We start from the raw sequence: 22944 nt of genomic DNA, 5'->3' as shown, positions 1-22944 counted from the left end.
TTACAACTCTCTCTCTCCCCCTCTCTCTCTCTGCACACATACACACGTGTGCGCGCACGGACGCACACAAACGCCTCCTGAAAAAAGAGCAGGCCCAGCTTTCCTGAATGAAAATCGAAACGTAATCAACGTTTATACTTAGAAAATTTATTGATATCATTTTCTCTGGTAATTTCCTTATTCTAGAGTTGGACACGCCATATATCATAATACACAAGTGTAAAGGGTCTTTGTTTAATATTTATCGAAGCTTGATTCCCGGATCAAAGCGCCTCATAACTTCATCTGTCTTTCTCAGACCTTTCTCTGCTGCTAAAGATCTTGTTCTGTTATTGCGGTAGGGCGGCCATACACCACCTATCATTGTGATAGAGCACGAACTTAGGCCCGCTGCTCGCCGTTTGGGCCTCTCCAGACCCCGGTGTGAAGAGGACACACGAGTAAGATACGAACATTTCCATACTAACACTGATCTGGCCTGCACGACTGGCCTTAAACGCCAACTCTGACACAAAAACAGCGTGTAATCCATTCTGTGCAGCACAATAGCAGCCTGTTATGTCCACTATCTCTGTGATGAACTAATCTCACTTTGCAAAAGTCGTCTGAAAGTGATGAAGGCGGCACCACTGACAAAGGTCTTTGTTTGAAAAGAGCGGCATATAAAATAAACCCATTTAACTGTCATTGCAGATTTCACGCCTTATGTGTAACCACCATAAATCCAGCATCCGCCCTGACTGCCCTCATATATTTGCCCCCCTTCAGGAAAGCCTCCCCTGCGAAAGCGTTTTGTTAAGATCGTTTAGCAGCTGCTGGCCCCGCTGCCATGTCGACGATATTTACGCGTGGATCCAGATGCTTCCGTCTGGCTGCTATGAGGCAGAATCTGATGTCAACATCCTCCTCATCGTCAGCGTACATAGCAGTCTTCTTCTCCCTCTTCCAGCCTGGCTTTAACACCGAATGTCGGTTGTGTGGCTACCGGGAAGGCCGCTGACATGATGATTAAAGCTGACCATTTGTAATGTGTCTGGGGCTCCCTTACAAAGCAGTAAAAGAGGGATAATGTGCCCGAACCGCCAGCTCAAGCCCCGCAGCTGTCCCACAGCCAGACACAACCAGAGAGGCGCGCGCGCGCGCGCGCACACACACACACACACACACACACACACACACACACACACACACACACACACACACACACACACACACACACACACACACACACACACACACACACACACACACACACACACACACACAGCATGGGTGGTGGAGGTGGGAGGAGATGGGATGCGCGCCCCCCTCCGCTCACATACGCGTGCGCGCACTCAGCCCCCACCACCTCCAATCAATTAGTCAATCAATTAGCCGGCCTCCACTCCACGCGCGGTCATCACGAGGCAGATTAGCTCAGTAATGATCAAATTAATTCTTAATCGCTGATAATGGACGCCGAATGAGTTTATTATTTTCAGGAAAAATTAGTTGGGCCTCTGTATTAGTTCCAAGGCTGTACGTAGGTTTTTACCGTCAGCCAGGACAATTTAGCATGCATAGGATGATCAAAAGCTCCTGCATGAGGTCATCCTCAGTTGACTGAAGCGTTTCCTGGTTGTACAGGTTGATTGAAGGATTGTAGACACATTGTCTTTTTTATTGATCAGATAAAAAACGAACGAAATACATTACACAAAATACATTGTTCTGCTTCTATAAATGGGGCATATGACTATGATTGAAAGAAATATTTTTTGAAAAAAAAAAAAAAAAACTTACATTTATAATTAAATGTTCATAAATCTCAACATCAATAGACCAGATCCCACGAAAATTCAGTCCAACATTTAGAAACCTTTGTGTGTAAATTCATAAACACACAGGTTTTATTTAGCCTAACTTAAAACAACATTGTGTATGTTTTTTAATATGCACTCTGACTCTCTCGCTCTCCTCATCCCGTCTCAAGACCTTGACAGGAGTTTGAAATTTCCGGGCTTATGTTGAAGGCTGCCATTGGCCCAGGAGGAGCTTACCTACATGCAAATGAAGCAACGAAACCTTGCTGCCTCTGGTCCAGAGCGTGAGGAGGAGGACCAGGAATACACTCACGTTCCCCGAGCTCTAGAAAAAACACCTTCAACTCCTTCAATGTTAAAACTCCACAATTAAACCTGCTAGAGGGGGGAAAAAACAGAAGACAAAAACCGCTTTCGTAATTTCTACGCACCAATCGTGTAGATACCGATAACGGAATACAAGGGGCAGACAGATTCAGGCAATACCTCAATACTGTTATGAAGCGAGAATGAGTGTCGCAGAAGACAGCGGGAGCAAGTGCTCGTCGGGCCCGATTTCCAGCTTTACCATCCAGTCTATTTTAGGGACGCCGTCCGATGCTCCGCGCTCCGGGAACAAGGAGCTCTCCAAGGGGCCGCTGCCTCCGCCGCGGAGGCGCTCTCTGTCGGTGTCCTCCGAGGAGTGCAGCGGCGGGGAGGACTCCGCGGACTGCTTCTGCTCCGACACGGGTCACAGCGAGCCGTGCACCACGCACCGAGCCCACAACTTCTGTTTAGGTGAGTAATGTTTTACTATTTACAGTACACTTTTTAATTATTAACTTAAAAAGGGAACGACCTATTCAACATAATTTAAATGTCATGCTGCATGCACTTGTAAAATACTTTACTTATTAAAAGGGCATGACAATAGGCCTACATTAGTTTATATTTTTTCTTTTTAAAAACAAGCCTCCTATTTCCAATTTTTTTGCACTTCAGCTACAATTTCATAAGCCCGTGTTTGTGACTGTCACACTCATGCAGCTCATCCTCTGCCACTTGTTTGTGTGCACACTATCATCGCAGCAGCGGAAGAGTGAAAGGTCGAATAATTATCCCTCTGTCTTTCCTCTCATTTCAAATTTAATTGAGGCTGCTAATTGATGAAACATGTTTCTAAAATGGCTGCACTACACGTCGTCAATTGAGCGTTAAATAGAGCGGGATTGTATTAATAGCTGACTGTATACACCGAGCGTCCTCATGCTGAATTGTTTATTTAAAAAGTCATCGGCTTTCAGCTGTCGATTTAGGAAGTCAGAGTTCACACTTGACGAACTCTCAAACTGAGTATGCTGGGGAAATAAGTGATTTTTTTTTTTCAATCGTGTTTTTAAATAAATATGTATTTCTCGGTTATGATATCAACCACCACCTTCTCCTCGCGCTTATAGGTCCCGCTAAAGGACTTCTGTCTGGGAATGAGGGGCTCGCGCGCCGGCCGCACCTGCCCAAGCCTCTGCGGCAGGACTATAAGGAGGAGCAGGAGAGACCGTGCCACCAAATGTCCCCTCTGTCAGAGGAGAGACACACGGACGGGGCTGACAAGCAGGGCAACTCGACCAAGAAGAAGACGCGCACGGTGTTTTCCCGGAGTCAGGTGTACCAGCTGGAGTCCACCTTCGACATGAAGCGGTACCTGAGCAGCTCGGAGAGGGCCTGCTTAGCCTCCAGCCTGCAGCTGACCGAGACTCAGGTCAAGACGTGGTTTCAGAACAGGAGGAACAAATGGAAACGGCAGCTATCAGCTGAACTGGAGGCGGCGAACATGGCCCACGCCTCGGCACAGACACTAGTGGGGATGCCGCTGGTTTTCAGAGATAACTCCTTACTGCGTGTTCCGGTTCCCCGGTCTATCGCCTTCCCGACGCCCCTTTATTACCCGGGGAGCGGCCTGGCAGGGTTACCTTTATACAACCTGTACAACAAGATTGAGTACTGAAAGACTCTGTGTTCACCACTGCAGTAAATTACAAACAAAACAACATTCTTATAAGTGTCTCATAACCCCTGTATATTAATTGTATCACTTTATTTGTTAAGGAAATTCTTATTATGCAGCGTCTCACATGAAAGCAACCAAGCTTCCCTAAATGTATAAAATACACCATGTGTATAATTAATTACAATCTTTTTTGTACTTTTATTTCCTTCTTCTGCTTTAACTGATTACATAATGGAGTTTAACATTCATATCACATTCAAGAAAAAATAGATTCCACATCAAAATGCTTTTACACTGTTTTTATTCAGAATTGGTTCTTCACATGCAAAGCATCAGTCTTTTTATTTCACCTGAAAGGAAAAATATAATTATTCCATTTGAGGAAAAATATCGTTGTTTCTATTGTAATTTAGACCTTCAATAATAATCTTCTCATTCAATAAATTTTTCTATTTCAGTGAAAATTGAGCTTGCTTGGTTTTATTTCTTGTAATGTTTTGTGTAATTTAATGTAACTATTGACAACGTTAGATGTTTAATACAGAAGGGAAACACAAACTAATGTATAATAGGTTTTTTTGTAATATAACTATGATCTCAGATATAATCAGAAATGAAAGTCAGTTTATTTTTCTTGTAGAGCTGCACTAATTTTCAACTAGAGGATGTTACCAAGGCACTTCAAACTAAACACCTCTGCTTTAATCATGACTCAAGTGAGGAAAAAACTTGTAATACTCTGGTGTCAATATGACATTTCTGTTTAACCGTTTACATTGACTCACATATTTTACCTTATACTTGCTATTATTAAATCAAATATTACGGTGTAAGCTTCTTGACAGGTGCATTGTAATTGTATCTGTGAATACAGTGTGAAATGTGATGCATTGTTTTCCTTTTTCAAGCCTCACACTGTAGCTTTCATATTTGTTTGATTCTTAAGTAAATAAGCCAACAAGCAGAATATATCAAGCGGTGTTGTGAACTGCAGATTACGATATAATGCAACAATTTTAAAGCCATACTTTCAGATTCATTTTGAATTTATAAATACAGCTCGCCACTGCTTCACTGAGGCAGATTAAACTGAGCAAGATGCCTTGTAGAGCGACCACATTCAGAGGTAAATAAGACGTAGATGCATTGCAGGGTCGAGAAGAGATGCACACCCTCACAGGCCAATCCTGCCTCTGGGCTGGATCTGCTCTCATTCGAAGTCTGCCTCCTGTGGCTCTCTAGCATCAGGCCTTGGAAGGGGAAACATAATAAAGAGGCATATTGTCAAAGTGCAAGACTTGTGCCGTCATTAATCGAAGCTGTTCTCTTGTCTCCATCTTCTAAATGAAATACTGTATTGGTTACACTTACCATACAAACTATGCCTTTTTATTTCAGAAGCTAGTTTACATTTTCAAAGGTCCAGCTCACATTAAAGTGCAATTTACGGTTTCATAACAATTTAATATATGGAAATACTAAACACAAGCCTGGAGAGAATCGCTCACTCCCAAATGCCCATGTGGTTGATGGGGAGCGATAAAACCGTGTCATTTGCCAGCTTTTCTTGGGTGTCACATCATGTGCAGGGACCACCAACACTCAGCCAAACCCTGCTACCCATCCCACCGTGTGTGCTAATGGCTACATTACCTAGCAGAATCATGACTAGCCAGGCTCTGCTGCCCTGCAGATTATGCCTGACCCAATTTCTGCAACAGCCGCCCTGTGTTTCTGGGAAAATGGATAGCGTTAGACAACAGCAGTGATTTATGGGTAACTCCAGCACCAGCGAAGAGGTGAGGCGCAGGGGGATGAATTTGTGACAGATAAGAGAGGGGGAGAAAAGAGAGATAGAGAGAGGGATGGGGGGCCGTAACGCTTATGAAAAGGAGCAATAGCTTTGGTTGAATGAAGCTGTTTATTAGTTTCCAAGTGGTCATTATGTCATCAGGTGTGACGGCAATGCGCTCCTCTTTTGAATGGATGTTTGCACCCCACTGACTTGTGGGAAATCTGCATGACCTGTCACCTGAGGTTGTTTGATTTACAGGACAAGGGGAGAGAGAGAGATGTGTGGAGATGCGGTGACGAGCAAAGGGGAGAATAAGCGAAAGAGAGGAATCGGTGGAGGAGGGGGTTCGATGTAACTATGTATCACTGCAATGGCAGGTGTGAATTACAAATTTTAATAGCAGGGCAATGAAAATGATTTGAAGTGGTTTAAACTGCAAAGAGACAGCGACTGGCATGGTGATGAAGATTTGTTGAGATGATGTGTTGTGCCTTAGGATTCATCAAACCTGCCTGCTAAGGTGAAAAGCAAGTGTAATTCACTCTGAGGTATAATTTATGATGGGAGTAATGGAAACTGTGGGCTACACAGTGTGGAGAGGGAGAGGGAGAGACAGAGAGCACAGGGCAAATTGATTCTCAGGATAGTTTTTAGAGCATATTTACAGGATCGTAATGAATTATACTAAAACCCCTGGATAACACTTCTTTTACACCTTGAGATAAAATGATGAAAACTAACTTAATAGAAACCCCATTAAATGTAAACCGGCTGCATAAACATTTCCTTTTTTTACATTTATAAATCTCTTCTAATATTTGAAGATCTCTTTTTCTTCATCATTTATTTGGATGAGGGCTTTTCAACTGCCTAACATATTTACAGCTATTTGATTAAAGAGGGCATGTGTGGCTTCTTATTAGAGTGGAGGGTTATGAAGTATAACACCACGAGCAGATGCACAGCCTCGGGTCTGCCTCAAGACAAGAGTTTTAAAAGCGATCGCAATGCATTAAGCCAGACAACTCTCAAGACCTGTTTGCTCCCTAAATGAATTTGAGGGGAGCGTAACAAGGTTTTTGAGGCAGGCCCTGTCATCCGCTGGCTTTACCAGCTTCTGTATTTATGGGTTAATGGTTAAAAAGGAGAGCTTGGACCAGAAGTGATTTTTCATGATTCTGTTTTATATCAACTGGAAATGAAAGAGCTGAAGGGAAATTGTGTTTGTCCCCCCCTCCCCAGCCCCTACTCTTTCTCCTTAACAGCAGTGCATATACTGAACCGGGATAAGCCAATATATAGAAAAGTATATTTAATAAAATATGGTAAAATAATAGATTGCAAATGATTTGGTCAAAAACACATGGATATACAAAGCTTTTACCAGAAATGGATTTCCAATTTTATTTCAGTCTTTAATCAATTTTCTTATGGCTTATTTTGAGATGTTTTTAATGGAAGTTCAAAAACAAGAAACTCTGTAATTGTAACTCCCCAAGAACAATATTTAACCAAAAGTCTAGATAAGGGCTGAAATGCCAAAATGCATTATGCTTCATTGTTAAATTACTAACCTTTTCTTGAAGTGGCCGTTTTGAAGTGCCATTCGCTGTCCAATATGCATCAAACTATTACAGGCTGCAGTACAGCGGGGAAAAGTCGGCTATTACTCTAGAGATAAGTCCATTAGCATTACCTTTGACACTATAATGGATGTGAGATACAATTCTCTGCTCTCCATTTTGTATTTGTAAGGATAATAGGGGGATTATCTTGAAGGCCTTATGCTACACACTGAAGAGTGAGACCACACTGAGGAGAGAGAGCTCTGCAACAGTTGTTTTCACATCCTCCCCTCCCCTCCCTCAGCCCTCCCCCTCTGCTCCAAGACCCTCTCAGAGAGCGGCAGGGAAGATAAAGCATGTCATTATTCTATTAAAGACCTACAATTTTTGTAATGGGACTTGCAGCGGTCGGCAGAAGTGCAGGCAGCTTCTTCAATATCCTGGACATTATTTGCTCGTTTAGTTAAATGATGTTTCTAATTCTCTCATAATTACTTGTAATGAGGCTGTCTCCCTCGTTTTGATGCGGCAACATCTTAATACAGCATGGCATTCTTTTTTAGGGATAATTACCTCTCATGAGGCCGGGCAGCAAGGCTGGGGTTTGTTGTGCGCTGCACACGTGGCAAATTGGCTTGTTTCCTGCCATCTTGTCTTCCTGCAAATTGGTAAATTAAGTTTCTCGGCTGGAGCATTAGAACTGTTACGTTTGCTTTCTCGGGTCCTTCAAATGATTGGCTTCACTGACAGAGAGATGGCTGTGTATTCTGTGTTTTGTCTTATTAACCTTGTAGACTGTTTATCTACAGAGTATACAGTTAGGGGGGCTGAATGTTAGAGCATTACAGAGAAAATCTTAAAGTAAGGGCAATTATTTAGACTTGTATTCCAGATCAGAGCTACTAAAAAAAAATACAGATATTCTTAAAATGACGCATTATTTTTAACAAAAGTAAAAAACATCGAACTAAAACCATATTTGAATGTAATTTACTTCAATGTTAGCTGTACAAATTAGGTTTATTTATTGTAGTGAATTATACAGGTCAGGTCATTTTCCAACCGGCTATTAGGAGCGACTTGAAAGTGGATTTTCGTCATGCTCCAAAAACATAGTTCATTTCATTTCAAAACAGTAATGTTTCTGAGTATTGACTTTGGCCAAGCGAAATGAAAGAACATTTAGCTAATTTATTGTAGTGTAATAGATAACAGTAGTACAATAAAACACTGCCACTGTGTCAACAAAGTCAGTGGAGGACCAGCAAGTCCTTTTTTAATCTTAAAGATTATAAAAACTATTTCTTTATATTTAAAAGTTCAGAAGGTTTCAAAATTCAGAAATCTTTGAACGGATTTCCCCTCTCCTGTTTCCCTTCAGCAGCAGAGTGTCTGAGCTGTCCCTCTGAAATGATCCAGCTGCCGTACTCCAACCGCAGCCGTCGCAGGGTTGGCTGAGGGGTTTTTATTTCTAAGTGCTGATGTGTCGCAGACAGTTTGGCTCTACAAGGGCCTGTTATACGCCGATTAAAGAGAGGGAAGGAGTGCTCCCGCAGGGCCGTCTTGTACATTTACCCTGACCACAAAAAGGTCTAACGTTTATGCCCCGGTGCTGACATGACCTTCAAAACAAGGTCCCACTGCTGCCTGGGTGGATACTGGAACTGTCTGGATGAGACCCGCAGTGAAACTAACAGACAGACAGGAAGAAATCATATCTTTTATATCAGGAATTACCAGTCTGCCATATCCTGTGAAGTTAGGAGATATGGCTTTTATTGGGAAACACAGGAAAGGATAGTTATTTTTCGCACTTATAAGGCTGAATGTGATTGTGATTTCCCAAAAGCTTTTGTCAGTTTCATTGAATGTTGGAACATGATATAATAAGTATATTTTCTCCATTAAAATCACCTAGCTTGAACAAACTGACAACCACAAAGGACCACTAAATAATTAATTACCAAATCCAGTCAGTCATCCAATGGTGGGAGACAAACATATCACTTGCTATTGTTTTTATTAGTGAGAGCACAGACAGAATCTCAAGTGATCCTCTTGTCTTTGCTGGGTCAGTGATCTGTTTGTTATGAGATTTGATATTGAGTTCTTGGTAATATGGAGAGTTGGGATCTCTTTGTAAGGACCAAGTGGTCTCTTTCAGCTGCAGGGGTCTGGTGTATAGAGAGATGATCTGTCACTTCACTCTGAGACTGACTGCTGACCACATAGCCTGCAGCGCAGCAGCATGGAGCACAATGAAAGCAGCACACTATCACCTGACAGCTAATTAGGGTCACTCCACCCTGGAAGGGAATACATTCTCTTTGAGGGAATGAGAGAAAGAAAGCAAGAGTCTCCGAAATCCGTGTGATGTGTCATTCAAAGCCAGCAAGCCAGCCACCTGCGATTTCTTACAGTCAATATGTTGGTTAGTCACTGTAGTAAATTGTTAATGTTGGTAGTAAAAATCTAAAACGATCATGACATCAGTTCAAATATGAAGCGTTTGTTTTTGTCTATGAGTTACCCCATGAGTGAACTAAAATACAAACAATCAAGATCTCAATATTAATTCAGTCCTTTTTAAAAATCTTACAGATCAGAACAACCAATAGTCCCCCAATAGTTAATGCCAATGTGCCGACATGTGTGCGAAATGGACTGTGTGATGTGTGTGGGGTTGGTGTGTGTGTGTGGTGTGGGTGTGTGTAGTGTAGTGTGTGTGTTGTTGTGTGTTCGTGTGTGTGTGTGTGTGTGTGTGTTGTTGTGTGTGTGTGTGTGGTGTGTGTGTGTGTGTGTGTGTGTGTGTGTGTGTGTTGTGTGTGTGTGTGTGTGTGTGTGTGTGTGTGTGTGTGTGTGTGTGTGTGTGTGTGTGTGTGTGTGTGTGCCTATCTGCCTATCCAGCACAGTCTAAGTCTTTGGTTTGTACAGGAGACCTGGGATTTCTTTGAAAACACATTTGTAACCATTAGTTGAGTGTTGGGTTTCATGTGCAGAGTGCATCCTCTGACTGGTGTCAGAGTTTCTGCGAGGCTCTGCAGCAGCCTCTCTTGGAGGGACAGTGCTGAGAGGAGGAGGAGGATGGAGGTGCTGGTGGTTGAGGAGGAGGAGGGGGAGCACTGGAGCCTAGGCGTCCCACCAACAATGCATCCCGGCAGCCAGAGTGTAACCTGATCCCCCCCTCTGGCCCTGGTGTGGCCCGCCACAGCGCACTCCCTCTTGGTCCCCTTTGCACCCCCAAGATGCTTTTAAAGGGATTTGGTCAGCGAGAAAACAGTTCTTCAAAAGAAGCGTCGTCACATTAGAAAGTAATTAGCCTGGCCTGAGGCCAAGGATCCCCTGACCTGACTAATTCTGCACCCTTAAACTATCCGTCTCGGTGCGAGGCGGCTGGTGAGGCACGTTCTCGGTGTACTGGGGAGGAGGATTTTTTTGGCAGGGGAGATTCCCATGGTCCTGCAGGTGAGCAAACCCTACAGAGGTCACCGGGAAAGGTTACTGGGTAATCCATCTGAGTAACGGTCTGCAGGAAGATTCGGAAGATGTCTCACAATACACGTACAGGTGACTGTTGAACCCAACTTTAGTCCAGATTTAAGTGAACAGGGCAAATTATAAAACAGAATAACAGTTGGCAAATATATAACACTACTTACATGTTTTGCAATTACAAAACCAAGATAGATTTGTTTAAAACAAACATTTGGGCTGTAGATACGGTATACATCTTACACTCATAGGGATGCAGACCACCACATTGCTTTTGCAGATCAATGCAAAGAAACCATTTCAGCACTTGGCCACCTGTTCCTCTGAGCCTGCAGGCCCACTGGCCACAACCTTTCCTCTCACTATTAGACAAACTAATCTGATTGGGAAAAAGATGGAGCTGGGGAGGGGCAGAAACTTACAAACCACATGCTGCAGGGTAGGACTCGACACCGCCAGTCCTCTCTTCCAATGTCTCTGATGGTTTAAGAGCTACTGTAGCCTTCAGCATTACCAGGCTAACACACAGTGGGAGGTAGAGTGAAAGAGACAAAAGAGAAAACATGTGAGAATCCCAATGGAACACACAAACACATAGGTTTCAAGCTATTTGAAATTCCCAATTGTATACATTTACAAGATTGTGTTTTCATCCATGTTTCTGACCACATCAACCTTTTCGATGCATAATGATCCTGTAGACTTCTTTATAATCGATATCATGCGCTAAAGAAGACTCACTCCGAAAAGACGTGAGTACTGATGCGGTGAGAAATTGGAGAGTGGGAAGGAAAACATACACTTGTTAAACCAGCAGGACCCAGAAAAGTCACTGAGCAATTGGCCAATTAGGAAGTGGCGCATCATGTCAAACTCATTTGCAAAGGGAAGGCTTAACCCTTAGGGTTCGAAGGTCGGGATCAAAGGGTGTCCCCCATGGGATCGCACAGAGATCCTTGAAGAAACGCTGATCCCTAGCTTTTGTAAAGGAATCTTCTAATTACAATAAATCTCCACTGCAAGGTAAAGACAGCAGTGCTTGGTACAGTGGCTATATGATAGCTCTGTCCTGAGGGCCTGCAGTAGCCTATAGATGTCTGGATAGAAGACTGATAGCAGATAGTGGTTGCCACTAGGGTAGTGGCCTCTCATTTGCTCAGGTCAGAGCCTTAGAGAGTGATCACAGCTTTGACGGCTCAGGCTGACCAGCACCTCTGAGCCTTTATAGCCTCTGGTGTGTAACCGGGTCTTTGACCTTGCCCACAGATTAGTATCAGTATCAGTATTAGTACTGGATTTACCTCCTCTATTCTTAGCCCTCTTTCTTTGATTGTCTTGTTTTCTCACAAAGGCGTGTCACGGTTGGGTTTCTTTGAAAAGATCACCGCTGTTCAAGTGAGGTGTTAGCCTTTTACTAGGAACTTTTGTAACTGGTTTCATGTTGCACTCTGATCTCTTTGGTCAAAATGTTAGACTTTTGAAAAGTGCATTAGATTCGTTTTTATAACTTTTTAATTTGTGTTTAGAAAATCATCTGCACATTAATAATTGTTGATTGAGTAAAATCATTTTCTTTATTAGGTAAAACCAGTAGCAACTTGTGGGAAAGTGCTTTCAAAGGCTGCCTCTTGAGAGGAAAGCAAGATACTGTATATGCCGTGTAGTTTGAACAATTGCCCTTACCTAAAAAAAAAGGAAGATTTCCACCTTGTTGGATGAAAGTTAGTGTACAGAAAACGCTTTTCCCTGACAAGAAAACGCCGCATGAAGACCATGGAGAAAACACGGATTGTATGTTCAACAGTGTTTTCCCTCAACATATTGAATCTCGCTTGCAGAACAACCCTCTTTGTTCCAGCTCTAAGTAAAGCTGTATGACACTCTCTGTGCTTCTCAGCGGTCTCTACTGTTGGCCAAAGGGGGAGGAGAGAGGAAAAGGAGGGGAGACTAGTAGTTTGTCCTTCCTGCAATTAGCATTCACGGTTAGCTAAGCAGAACTAATGCAGCGAATCTCTGAGTTTCACGTTACCTGTCCTCCACCGCCGGAGTACCTGCAGGCCAGATTAAACTGTAGCGAGATGACAAACCCCCTCCTATGTATCCGTTACAGGCCTTTTATTATTAGCGGTGTTATTGGTAATTCCCTATCAATGGCCACGACAGAGGCTAAGGAGGACTTCTAAAAAACAGGATACCGCATGGGTGTGGTATTGATACTGTAATTTTGAAAACAAACAGAGCGAGAATTACGCCTGCATTAGTGTGGTATTGTTTGGCAGCGCTGAAGGAAGGCATAACTCCCAGCGGCACATTTTGATCTGACCCGTTTTAAGTGATGGGCATCCCATGACAACAGTTAGCGCTGTCACATGTCAACAAAAGAGATATCTGCCCTCGAGCATCTCTCCCTTATTGACTTCATTCATATTTCATGCACCCACATCTTTTTTTAGCCAACCAATAAAAGGTTGTCTTCATTCAAATGTTCTGCGCCTCAATTTAAAAATCGTACTTTTTGTGTCTAGCGGGGTCATATCCAGTATGTTCTTCAACATCTAGGTCAAGACTGAATGATCTCATGCCTCCCTTTTCAACTGGGGCCGGATCAGTATGTGGGCTCACCGTGTCACCATTATGGGATGTGGATGAAACTGCAATGATCTCATGAGTGTTAAGTGACACAACGACATGGCCACTTAGTAGTCCTTGTCACGCAGTCACAAGAAAACACCGCACTGTGGTTCCCAGCTCTTTAGGTCCTTGTAATGCTTTGTCACAGACATACATAGGCTACCAATATATAATTGGATTCATAATTATGAACAGGTAAGTAAAATGATATGGTACTCTAGTCGTGTAAAACAAAGGACAATCTATTTCTTCCATATTTACATGCTAATTTGTTGTGTTTGTCCTCAGCTAATCATTATCAGTTCTCTGAAGTGTTGTCTTATCAGTTACAAACAGGTACAAGCAGCGAAAGTGCTCCCGATTGATCCACTAAAGACTCCCACAGTGATGAGGCCACTGTCTAGTCACACAAAGCCCAAGGAAGACACTGCTCTGAATCAATAAGTCTTACTGCTGTGACACTGGCGCTGCTAAAGCCTACACTTCTAGTAGCTCATAACTGTGAATATGAGCAGTGTGAGAAATCATTGAAATAGAAGTGAAACAATACAGCTGCATTGATGATTTTAATTGCACAGGCTGTTTTCAAGAGATTTGAAACCGGCTGTAACCGCTGGAAACATATTTAGAAAATCTGTCTGGATTGTGAAATATGTACTTCATTTTTTACACCTCTGCTTGAACATGCAAATAAAGATTTTCTCACAAATGTATCTCTGCTCTAAAGCAATTCTCCTATCAGCTATCGTAAGATGCTAAAATGTCTGTTTGAAGAAAAATCAATGCTTGGTAATTTCTGGAAAAGGTAGAGGCACATTGTACCATAGTGTTAGAGGACCTTTAATTCAATTATTGACATAATTGTATGTCAGTTTTAATCTACATGGTTTTAGCACACAATTGATAATGTCGCTGGACAGCCAGGCTCCGAAAAACACAGCTATTAGCAAAAGGAATTTTAAAAGGGGAATATCATTGCAATGTATTAGTTTAGTTTAAATCAAAGCCAAACTGAATTGTCTTAGCTAAACAGATATTTTTGACAGGTATTAGTATTTCAGGAATATATTTCAGCTTGAAATCAAGACTGAGGTACAACTCAAAGTGCTCTAATATTTCTGTTTGTATCACCCTGTATCCTTGTTGAACCACAGCTACTTGCCTCTACTTGATGTCCAATCTAAATAAAAAAGATTGTAATATAATAAAGGACCCATAGTCCCTACTTATGCAGTACTTATTGAGTGGAACATTGAGATTTATATAACTCCTCTCAATGAGAGAGAAAAGGAGAGAAAGAGGGAAAGAGAGTTTCTCTATGATTGCGAGGGGGGTTTAAGGTTACCGACTAATTTCCCAGTCGTTACCTGTCGACAGCGCCACATCCGGTCTCCTCAGTGTTTTTCAACAGGGAACAGTACAATCTGTTATACTGTAGTGATCATCAGCTCTTCCTCGACCAATGATTACCAGTAATTACCTGTTTTTCTCTCCCTCCATCCACCCCCCTCCCTCTCTCTCTCTCTCTTCCCCTTTCTCCCTTGAGCTATTACCCTAACTGGCTGTTGTGGAGCAAAGAGGAGGTGTGTAGAGAACAAGGCAGGCTTTTATGGACTCCCCACCAGCGCCACTCCACACCGCTCCATTTTGAAATTATCGGGTCCCCTTGCTTTTGAAGTCTCTGTAAGCGCACCCTCCTATTTACGAGATGGCTATGTACTTAAAGGTCACAGATTGATCAAGAGGTCCTAAAGATGGCCTTTTCCCTGAAAGCACCGCAATACTGTGGCTTCAACAGGCCACATCTGTGGGAGAAAGAGGGAAAATAAAATGCATCACTCCCCCAAAGTCAGGCATATTCAGACGTTAATGCACAATTCCATTTACCCTGGAAAATGCCACAATTGAGAATGGAATTCACAATGAGCACAGCGATTTATCACGGCTTTTTTGTCCATTTCTGTTGGCTCTGGCTTAAGCATATTTTACTTACTGATTACCCACGGGTCAGTTTATGAATGTGTCAGAGTCTAACTTTGTTTGAACATGAGACCTTCAATACATTGTTTTGTCCATTTCGAATAAATACATTTGACACACATACAAAAACAAGAGCAGCAATATTTTAACTGCATCTGCTGGAATAAAACAACCAACCAGATATTTTAAGAGATAGAGGTTATAATAAAGGGCCCCAGTGACAGTACGTTTATTTACTTTTTTGTGTATATTTCTACTTTAAAAATAAATCTTCTAATTTTGAATAAAATTTAAGGCACAAAAAAAAAATTCATATACTTTTACCTGAATGTATGGCAGGTTACTATCTACCACTAAAGCACACCATTTGCTCTGTAACTTATAAAAGATGATTTTCTATATTTGATTGATATATTTTTCTTTTAAAAAGACTCATCACACATGACATCACTCCATTGTTTTTTCAAGGATCGTTTGTGATAAGTTTTGTAATCAGTATTGCTTTCACTTTTCAGATTTTTTCCAGAGGTTTTACTGCTTTTTACTGAGTGAATAAATTGTGATAACATTGGATCAAATTGAGAATGTCCAGCATTGTGTCATTAAAGTGAAAATAAAACAGTTTCTCTTTTCCACGTTTCAGTTATTGAGTGAGGGCACAACATTAGAATTGTGCAAGACGTGATGACTTGTGTCACAATATTATAAGCATAAATATCCCCAAATATTAATTAACCAGGACTAGTACATGACAAATAATACTACCCCTTTATACTGTTCAGTCCCACATTAAAATGTTTAATCATTTGAATCAAAGCCTAATAATGTCGTTTTGTAAATATAGGCTAGTACTTTATAATTTCACCTAAGCTTGTTTTTATCATGACATGAAATATAAAACATTTGTTAAATATTGTTTTATTGCCTTATTAGGATACCATGTTCTAGTTATAATGAGAATGTAATATTGTTTCAAAGGGTAGGTGAATAAGACGGCAAGATCCTTTCTTTTCAACAAATATGAGTGGAATACTGAACGGGGACTTAAGACAGATTGCCTGTATTCAGATGGATATTTGTTTAACTAATGTAATCCCCTGAATCAAAGCGTTTGTCTTGGACTTACTCTCTCAGAACAACAATGTGTCAGCCTCAAACAAAGCTGTACCAAACCACGCCGGCTTCATTCATCATAGGGTCCCAAACTAAACTCGCTCTGTTATTATTATTGATAGTCAGTGCCTTCAGCCTGTCTTATTTATTAGCAAACTGGGGATGAATGGGAGACTGCCAGAACGGCGGCATGCGATGCCAATTTGACCCTTTGTTTTAAAAATATGCACACTGTGAATACCAAGACGGGGCAACTTAGGCAGCAGCACAGACTGAGACATTTTATTAGATTGCATCAACCCGGCCAATAAGATGAAGCATGTCACATTTGACAACACTATAAGAAGAGGGGTCAGAGCGCCAGGACTAATGAAACAGTTTTGAGAGGGGGGGGGGAGCGGAGAGATGGATGTTGTTTTCTACAACATTAACCTTGCAAATAGCTGCCAGAGAGCAACACACACACACACACACACACACACACACAGCACACCACACAGCACACAACACACACACACTACACACACACACACACCACCACACACACACACACACACACACACACACACACACACACACACACACACACACACCACACACACACACACACACACCACACACACACACACACACACACACACACCACACACACACACACACACACACACACACCACACACACACACACACACACACACACACACACACACACACACACACACCTTCCTGATGGTTGACATTAACACCAAGCTAAAAATCTCAATGCATTAAAAAATACCTGTACTCGATGCAGGGAGCTAAGATGAAGTAATATATTTACAAATAAATGAAAATCGTATTAGCATCACAACAGCGCTCGTGGCAAAACACTGGGTGATTTGAAAAGTGTCCCCTCCTGTCTGCTACTGGGGATGACAGATGAGGTGAGGACGATGTGAAGGGATTGGTGTGGAGCAGGCGTGGTGTTGGGGTGTTGGGAGCGAGAGTTAAATCTCTCCAAAATGAGTAATCTTACATAATAATATCCTCATGTGTCTTGATAAGAGCAAACCCTGAACAAGCCGACAGCATCCGTCAGCGCGGTCTATGAAAACTCACTAACAACCTTATGGATCCTGAAGGCAGCTATTGCCCCGGAAAATATGCTCTGTGAACCTCTAATTTGGCAGCTATATCTTCTTTAACGACACCATTACCAGTGGCTATCACCATAACCGCATCCACAGCAACAATCCTCACAAAACCCATAATGTGAAACCAGGTTAAGATGGCTCCCGTGGACTCTTATTGGAGCGCTGCTGTGCTGTTACACACATGAACAGGCTACAAACCACACAACCACAGGCGTTAAATGCTCTCTACTGACTACATTAGCTTTCTGCTATTGTTTTAACTGGGAAGCCATTAACTGACTTGGTCAATAGGTGGGATGGAGAGCCAGTCTGCGAGGTGTTTATAGGTCCCGAGAGTCATGGCGGGGGTGAGAGGGCACGACAGAGCACATCTATCCAAACTCAATGACCTGACAGATCCTCCACTAACGGCTCACACTTCAATCAATTATTGATAAGATAAAAGAGTACTGCTTTTACCCATAACTACAGATAGGATGTGCCCGTATAGCTCCATGTTTGTTTGAGAGTATGTGTTTGAATGTGCAACCGTGTAGGTGTGTGCTAATCAGACAAACTGAATGTGCTCCCTTTTTATTTTTTAACACGCTGTGCGGAAAGAAGCCGCGGATCGGTAAATGGCTCCCTTCGCTAATCATCTCTGCTGTAGCGAGGGAAAAAGGGAGAGATAAATGTTTGAGTGGAGAGGTTGAGGGCGTCTCTTTCAGACCTGCCCCTACTGTCTGCGAATAAAAGCCTGAAAAGGAGCCACAACGACAGGCTAGAAGTGAGTCCAACTGGGCTTTGAAAACGCTGCCTCTTCTCCAGGCCTTGGTGCTAATGCATCTGACTCAAAGGCTTTAAGCCGGCGAGAGAGAGAGAGAGTGGCGGGAAGAAAGAAAAAGAGAGAGAAAAGGGTAGAGAGACAGAGGACTGGTGCTACAGAGGACAAAGAGCTCCAAGGTGTGCACTCGGTATTCAGTAATTGGTAAAAGAAGCTTCATTTCTTACAGTGATTTCCTGTCTTTTTACCGTCTCTGACAATCCTGATGCTTTTAATAGGGGTATGAGTAGGGGCTATTCTGTGCGCCCACACCCCCCTCCTCCCCCCCGAACACCAACCTGTCTGGCTGCTCAGCTCGACCACCCCTCCCGTCTCCTTCTCTCCTCACAAAATGGAAAAAGAAAAAAACCATTAACCATATTCTTTCTGTCGTTCTCTCTCTTTGAATACCTCAAACCCCTTTAGCTTTAATCATTTCTGGATCAGGCTCAGTCCAAATAAGCCAAGCCATTTTCTGCACTCAATTACTCCCTTAACAGCATCAAAAAGAGAAAGGATTCAGGTATAGTGAGGAGAGAAAGAGGGTGAGAGGGAGAAAATTGTGAAGCATCTTCATCCGCCGAAATGCTTTGAATGCTTTGAAAGGCTTTCTTTTTTAATGAAAAACCAGTAATAAGAGATGGTTCTGACTATGACAAAATGTTTACTGTCTGTTCGCTGGCTGTGAGCTCTTCACTCTCCCTAGATAAATCGTTGGAGAGGGAAGGGGTGAATAAAGGCTTGAAGAAATGGGCCTTCTGAAATTACTACATTTTCACCGAAGCCTGCTTTCATTACCAAGGAAAATATATCTGAAGATACTTCACTCCGAAAGGTATTTTAATAATACATTACTTTTTTCTCATAACTACTCTTAACCTTTAAATACAATGCATTTTGGATGAATGCCGCTGCCACGACTTGGTGTTCGGATAATGAGACGTCTGACTCTTATTTACTTGTCTGCGTGAGAAGGTTTCACACCTCGCACTGTCTGGCTCCTATGAGACATGCGTGTTCACTGCAAGCCGGTCCAAACTGTAATATTCTCTGATGGGCCTAAATAAGGGCAATGCCATCCAACGCTTTCTGGGTATTTTATCAAATGTATGCAGAAAGTGCATCTAAATAGGTTGCTCTTTTTCATAGAGTAGCACTCAATCCATAAGCACGGGCTCCGGGCTTGTAAATGCTGCCCTGTTTTTCCTCATTGCCCAAATTGCCCACATTGTTCTAAACGCCCGCCAGTAGATACAAATCAAGTATGAAATGTGTGAACACCAACAGAGGTCAATAAAGCATGTCCACAGTAATATAATGTGATTGATTTTTCTCTGCAGCTCTTTCCATACGGGATTCTGCTGTGTGCACATTGCCGATGATTACACAAAAACTGCTGATGGTTAATCATAATGGCTCAGGGTGAGCACTTTACTTTGGTGCTCCCTCCTTCTCATACCCTGCGCTCATTCCCCCTCTTAGCCAGCCGATGGTCAGTAAGGTCACGGTGACACGCATGCATCCCAAAACGCCATCCAGAGTGGAAGCCACTGTTTGGATGCCGCACCAAGAGCCTCTACTGGCATCGGTATAGTTTCTCTCTACAGTCTCATTATATCAGTAGTGCTACAGTGGGTGTCGGGGTCGAACACAGAGCGAAGGGTGGTTGCTTCTCTAGGGTCCTCAACAGAGAAATAATATCTTTGCCTGCCAGAGGAATGCAAACAGTAAACAGAGAAAGTAAACAGGTAGATGTGAACCTCTTGTGTTGCAATAAATACTCGGGTCTGGACTGCGGAAGGAACAATTCCATGAAGTGTCCACATATTCTGATTGAAGCTTTCATGCTCTGCATAAATAAATCCAAGAGCATGTTATTCTTGCCAAGAGCGTTGCAGTGTCATTAGAAAACTTTGCAATCTTCTGTATTATTTCATATTATTTATGGAGGCAAGAACTTGTCTGTGTGTTGCTAAAAAGATCTCTGCTACAAAAGTCCTTCACCTAATGAAGGCGAATAACAAAAAGTATGTCGTTGAGTAAAGACATCTTGTATTGTGGACTCCAATAGGTTACTTTTGGCATCAAAGTGGGCAAAGAGAAGTCATGCATTTGGGCTTTGAAAAGAAAAAGGCATCTGCAATGTCTCTACAAAGCACCTTTTAAAAACATACTCAAATTATAACTCTGCTCTTTGCTAAGATGATCATTTACAGCACATGAACAAAGCTGCCCGCTAACTAGGGTGTTAATTAAATCTAGATGCCTTTTAATGCATTTAAACACCCACTTTATATTTTCCACTTTTCATCTGTCCACAACACATTTAGACTATTCCCTTATTATCCTCTTTAAAGAAGAAAAATCTGTGCCAAATGAATGTTCACAGAAAAGAACAGAAGCTTTGACTCTTAATGGGCACGTTAGCTCAGCGAAGTCGCTAATGGACGATGCTAATTAACACAAGCTTGGAAGGCCTCACAAAGGAAGTGGATCAATATGTGACGCGGCCCGCTCCGCTCATTCATAGATGTTGGATGATGACATTCGCTCGAAACATGGCACTAGACAAGAGTGCATTGTAGGGGTAGGATGGTGGTAGGAAACGGGGAGGATGAGGACCAAGAGTGTTCTTTTCTTTCATATCCGATGCGTGTTGGCTCAGAAAATACCAAATGCTTTCATAAAGACAGACAACAGGCGAGGGGAAGAGCAATGTGTGCTGGTGGATAAAGGAAAACCAGAGGGCCTCAGTGTCATTGAGTCTGGTTGTACTGGAGGGTTAACAGGTAGTTCCTGGAGACGAAAGTGGTAGAAATACTGTGGAAGAAAAGCCAGTGTACTACAAAATGCTTCATGAAAATGTAACTTGTGAGGAGTGATTCAATGACTACCACAACACACAGTTGTTTATAGGACTATGATTACAAGTAATCAAAGCGTCAATCATTGTATCATCATAATCAACGACTGCGAGGTTAACTACTAGTACAATTAAAAGTTAGCTTTTTGATTGCAAATTCGATTGGGCCACCGGTGTTTTGTGATTTTGCATTTTATTGCGGTAAAGTTGAGCGTTTTTGAAAGACAACCATTTGCTTATTTATGTGAATTCATTGAAATGAATGAGCAGGCACTAATGTCAATCTGAACACAGCCATCCCATCAATGTTTAAATTGTAACTGAGATTTAATTCACTGACAATTCTGTAATAACGCATCCGTTTGAGTATATATTAAAAAACAATGCTGTTGATAAACACTAACAGTGTGGTGCCTTTGACAGGAATATAATAGTTACCAGCAATCACTAGTATAGTTTGGTAGCATAAGTAAAAACCTTTATTTTAGCAAATCAAAACGTTTTATCGATAAACACTTCCATTCAGACCCAACACAAAGATGTTTAATAGTCTGTTAGGTTGGTTATTTCTTAATCACAATGAATCTGTTTCAAATGGCTTAGCTGCAAAACCATGTGACTTTATATGCCTTTGGATTTTAGAACATAATTATCTCTGATAGTAGTAATTTCATCTTGAATTTTAACCAAAAAATATGCAAAGTACAGGTAAATAAGAGCTCTTCAATAGTATGTTATGAGGTCGAACAGAACAAAGCTTGTTGGGCAACTCTGTGCCATTGTAATCTGTAATACTAGTTCCAAAGCCAGAACCTTGGTAGGTGTGGCACGGGCATACAGCCAAAGCAGGCAAGTGAACATTCAAACTCAAACTTCTGAACAGGTAACAGGATCCCCCACAACTTTGGAGGTAATTTGGACACAGCGTGGCACACTTTCTTTGGTGCAATATCCTGCTTTGGACCCCTCCTCCTTCCTTCTCCTCCCCGGAGAGACCCATTGATCCGCTGTCTGGTGAGCACTGTGTCTCCAGTATCAGGATAATTCCAGGAGGGATTGGTTTTCCCTTGTTACCTTGTAGTTGGGAGCCCTGTTCCTGCCCCTTCCTAATTCTCCCTGCCTTCACTTCCCAATGGCACTGGGCACGACCGGCAGACAAGGGTCTCTTTGTCCCGCGTTTCAGGCAGGAAATGGAAGAGAGGTAGCTGAAAGGTCTGAAGATGCGTCTCTTCCTCTATCAACACCAGGAATGAAATAATAACATCTCTAATGTGTTCCATATAAAGGCATGCTATTGTATGTTTTCATCGTGAAAATACAGGCTTTATTTAATACTCCCTAACATGACTCTGGTTTTCTTTTATGTGCATATTCATTACGCTCTTTGTTGAAAATAATTACATCTCCATCCATAATGTCCATCCACTTTGTACCGATTTAAAAAACTTGACCATCATCCTTTTTTTCTACATTTGCTGCCTTTAAAGGTAATTATTGGCCAATGCTTACATGAACAGAAAACATGCTAATTTGACGTTGTCGTTGATGTTAAAATTTAAACATATACCATTTAAAATACTTTGTTTATCACAACTGGCTTATCCAACCAAATTATAATGTGTCCTCTTGAGGAAGCATGTATGAGCACAAACACTGCAATCATAAAAAAAAAAAAAACCTTTCTTATTATTCAACTAAATGAGAATGTAGGCTGTCTGTGACACTGGACATCTCTTTCATGCAGCCCTGCTTCCCTCTTGCCCTGAAATAATGCCACGAGAG

At 42.0% G+C, this 22944-nt stretch overlaps 1 protein-coding gene and 1 long non-coding RNA gene across 2 annotated transcripts in view; one reads left to right on the top strand and one right to left on the bottom strand.

Annotated features, from left to right (window-relative positions):
- Nucleotides 1–2109: 2109 nt before the first annotated feature.
- On the top strand, nt 2110–4575 carry hmx2 (H6 family homeobox 2). The gene is made up of 2 exons (XM_034152429.1): nt 2110–2579; nt 3239–4575. Exons 1-2 carry the CDS (start codon nt 2312–2314, stop codon nt 3784–3786), a joined length of 816 nt encoding a protein of 271 aa, XP_034008320.1. The 5' UTR covers nt 2110–2311; the 3' UTR covers nt 3787–4575.
- A 312-nt stretch (nt 4576–4887) lies between these two features.
- The window catches only part of LOC117499800, an 85354-nt gene continuing 67297 nt past the window's right edge, over nt 4888–22944 (bottom strand). Inside the window, exon 4 of the long non-coding RNA XR_004557725.1 lies at nt 4888–5039. This is a non-coding gene — a long non-coding RNA (uncharacterized LOC117499800). The remainder of the gene's footprint in view (nt 5040–22944) is intronic.

The sequence above is a fragment of the Trematomus bernacchii genome, unplaced genomic scaffold (genome assembly GCF_902827165.1).
Source record: "Trematomus bernacchii unplaced genomic scaffold, fTreBer1.1, whole genome shotgun sequence".
Lineage (NCBI taxonomy): Eukaryota > Metazoa > Chordata > Actinopteri > Perciformes > Nototheniidae > Trematomus > Trematomus bernacchii.
Note: the sequence above shows the minus strand (reverse complement) of the source record. Positions and strands in the feature narration are given on the sequence as shown.

Excerpts from the sequence above, each read along its gene's own strand:
- hmx2 (XM_034152429.1), top strand. The coding sequence starts at position 2,312 with ATGAGTGTCGCAGAAGACAGCGGGAGCAAGTGCTCGTCGGGCCCGATT. Across the intron at positions 2,580-3,238 it reads AGCCCACAACTTCTGTTTAG|GTCCCGCTAAAGGACTTCTG; the intron begins GTGAGTAATGTT and ends TCGCGCTTATAG.